We start from the raw sequence: 2,162 nt of genomic DNA, 5'->3' as shown, positions 1-2,162 counted from the left end.
TTTTTTTTTTTTTTTTTTGTATAATATGTACTTATTTATTGAACCTTTCTTTCGATACTAACAAGAATTTTAAGGCTCATTCAATGAATCTCTTCATGACATTGGTAAATTTTGAAATCGTTTCATAACCACGCCCACTTCCCATAGTACAGTATTTTTTAAAAAACTAAAACTGTGATATTTCAATAATTGCTACTCCGCTTTTCTCAAAATTGGTAACGGGACTTAAAAACCCGGGCTTTTGAAATTGGCAGCCGGTACAAAAATCCCGATTTTATTTTTAAATCCTTGTAGACGTAAAGTACGACCACTTCTTGCACATTTTTCAATATGTGGGTCAGTGCTAGTAGAAAATACTTAGTACTCTGATTAGTGAAAAATAGTTCCTATCAAATTGTCCTTTTTTGATTACAATTGGTTTCTGAACATCATGGTACTATTTTTATCCTGTTTTAATTTTTTCCATGTACACCTACATATAGAGCCACTATACTAGGACTCACCCACTGATTTTATCGCCTTCCGCAGCAGCAAATCCGACTGACTTTTATCCAGTGTATCGATTTCACGACACGAACGATACAAACTCGAAATCATTGACTCCACTGTGTATGAGGCGCCAGATGATGGCAACATCGATATGAAACGGTTCAGCTCATTCAGCTCTTCAGTGGGACATATATAGAAAATAAAGCAAATGAACTAAAATATACATAAACCACAAAATAAGAATTGCAACGTACTGCTTACCTTCATATTCAGTATAGGTCTTGTAATTCCATTCGCCACGCTTTATTACATAGTAATCATTCTCCGCATATTCACGTGCAAAATTACCGCACGCCCACTCGTAGGTGTCGTGGCAGGGATTTTTTGAAATATTGGCCCATAAAAGCAACTGTTGACTGGTTTGCACGCACTCCTTCTCAAGACACAGTTCGGCGCGAAAGTAGAATGGAACCTCCGGCCAGAATGCGATCATCATGACGATTATGACTAAGAGTAAGGCACAAAAGCAAACGGTCGTTATGTAGAGTATACGACGTTTACGTGACAACTGCATCAATGCGTCTAATTGCATGCGACCTGAAAGTAGGAAGGCTTTAACGGGCAGACGGCATGGAGGAGCACATGAAATGAGAAATGACAATGGCATATGAATTAATGCATGAACTGATGATGTTACATGAAATTCAATGACAAAGATAGAGGCTCACTCCTACTTACCACGAAAGCCATTGGCAGCTGCATTACTAGCGCCACCGGTCACACCACCATCCGCCTTGCTATTTCCGTTGCCCTCAATATTATCATCGATTTGCGATTCCACATCCTTCCCCGCACGACTACTTGTATCAATGTGCAATTTCTGTTGGTTGGTGGTCAAGGGCGCTGTTTCGCTACCCTCGAGTTGCTGCTTTTGGAGATCATCATTTTTGAGGCTGCGATCGTCAACCTCATCGATGGCGCAAATGCTAGGCTTGTACTTTCCCTGATTGAGAGACATTATGCTATCTATACTGGTTGAGCAAGTGTGGCAAGTTTTTGGCAGTTTGAGGGATATCAATAAGTTTTATGAATTCGCTAAATGGTTAACATGCTGGTAGATTGTTCATGTGCGAGGTGGCCGTATGGTATCTAAAAAGAATGAAAGATTACATTACTAATATGCTGGATTTAAACGTTTAACGGTATCTACATAATAGAAAACGGGATGGCTTAACCGTCATATACATATGTATGTACATATAATACAAGTAAAGTTTCTTTCGATTATACCTACATACTTGATCCTTTTACTTAATCTTCTCGAGAAACTTATTGAAATTTTTATTTTTTTGCGTGGTATCTTAAAAAAAAATCTTTTTTGTTTTGCCAAACTTAGGGGTCGCCTTCTAAATTTTTTGTCATATCTTCGGTATTTACAGTCGGATCTTAAAGTATCGCATATCGTTCTTGACTCGAGGAAAAAATTTTTTCGTTTTGAAATTCAATGGCATTACGTACCCCGTTCTAATAGCTACCCACCAGATTTCAGTTCTTATTAAACTAACGCTTCAGCCTAATTTTAGTTAAGCTCACCAAGGCTCATTTACTATTGCTAAGTAAGTTATTTCTCGATAAAAAATATTGTGCAAGCTTTAACCAGAATCACAGTTTCA

General features: G+C 37.8%; 1 protein-coding gene across 2 annotated transcripts in view; it reads right to left on the bottom strand.

Annotated features, from left to right (window-relative positions):
* The window catches only part of LOC108367414 (endothelin converting enzyme 1), a 68,184-nt gene extending 66,546 nt beyond the window's left edge, over nucleotides 1-1,638 (bottom strand). The window contains exons 1-3 of one of the 2 annotated variants that reach the window (XM_017622020.1): nucleotides 1,228-1,638; nucleotides 751-1,101; nucleotides 504-665 (exon numbers count right to left, since the gene is read on the bottom strand). In XM_017622020.1, the coding sequence (XP_017477509.1) occupies nucleotides 504-665; nucleotides 751-1,101; nucleotides 1,228-1,507 (793 nt within the window). In that variant the 5' untranslated portion in view covers nucleotides 1,508-1,638. The remainder of the gene's footprint in view (nucleotides 1-503; nucleotides 666-750; nucleotides 1,102-1,227) is intronic. The other variant, XM_017622021.1, reaches the window with a different exon arrangement.
* Between the last annotated feature and the right edge of the window lie 524 nt (nucleotides 1,639-2,162).

This window comes from Rhagoletis zephyria, unplaced genomic scaffold (genome assembly GCF_001687245.7).
Source record: "Rhagoletis zephyria isolate East Lansing unplaced genomic scaffold, Rhagoletis_zephyria_1.1 Rzeph_scaffold_02673, whole genome shotgun sequence".
In the NCBI taxonomy this organism is placed as follows: Eukaryota; Metazoa; Arthropoda; class Insecta; order Diptera; family Tephritidae; genus Rhagoletis; species Rhagoletis zephyria.
The sequence above is the reverse complement of the archived record's forward strand: the minus strand, read 5'-3'. Positions and strand labels throughout refer to the sequence as shown.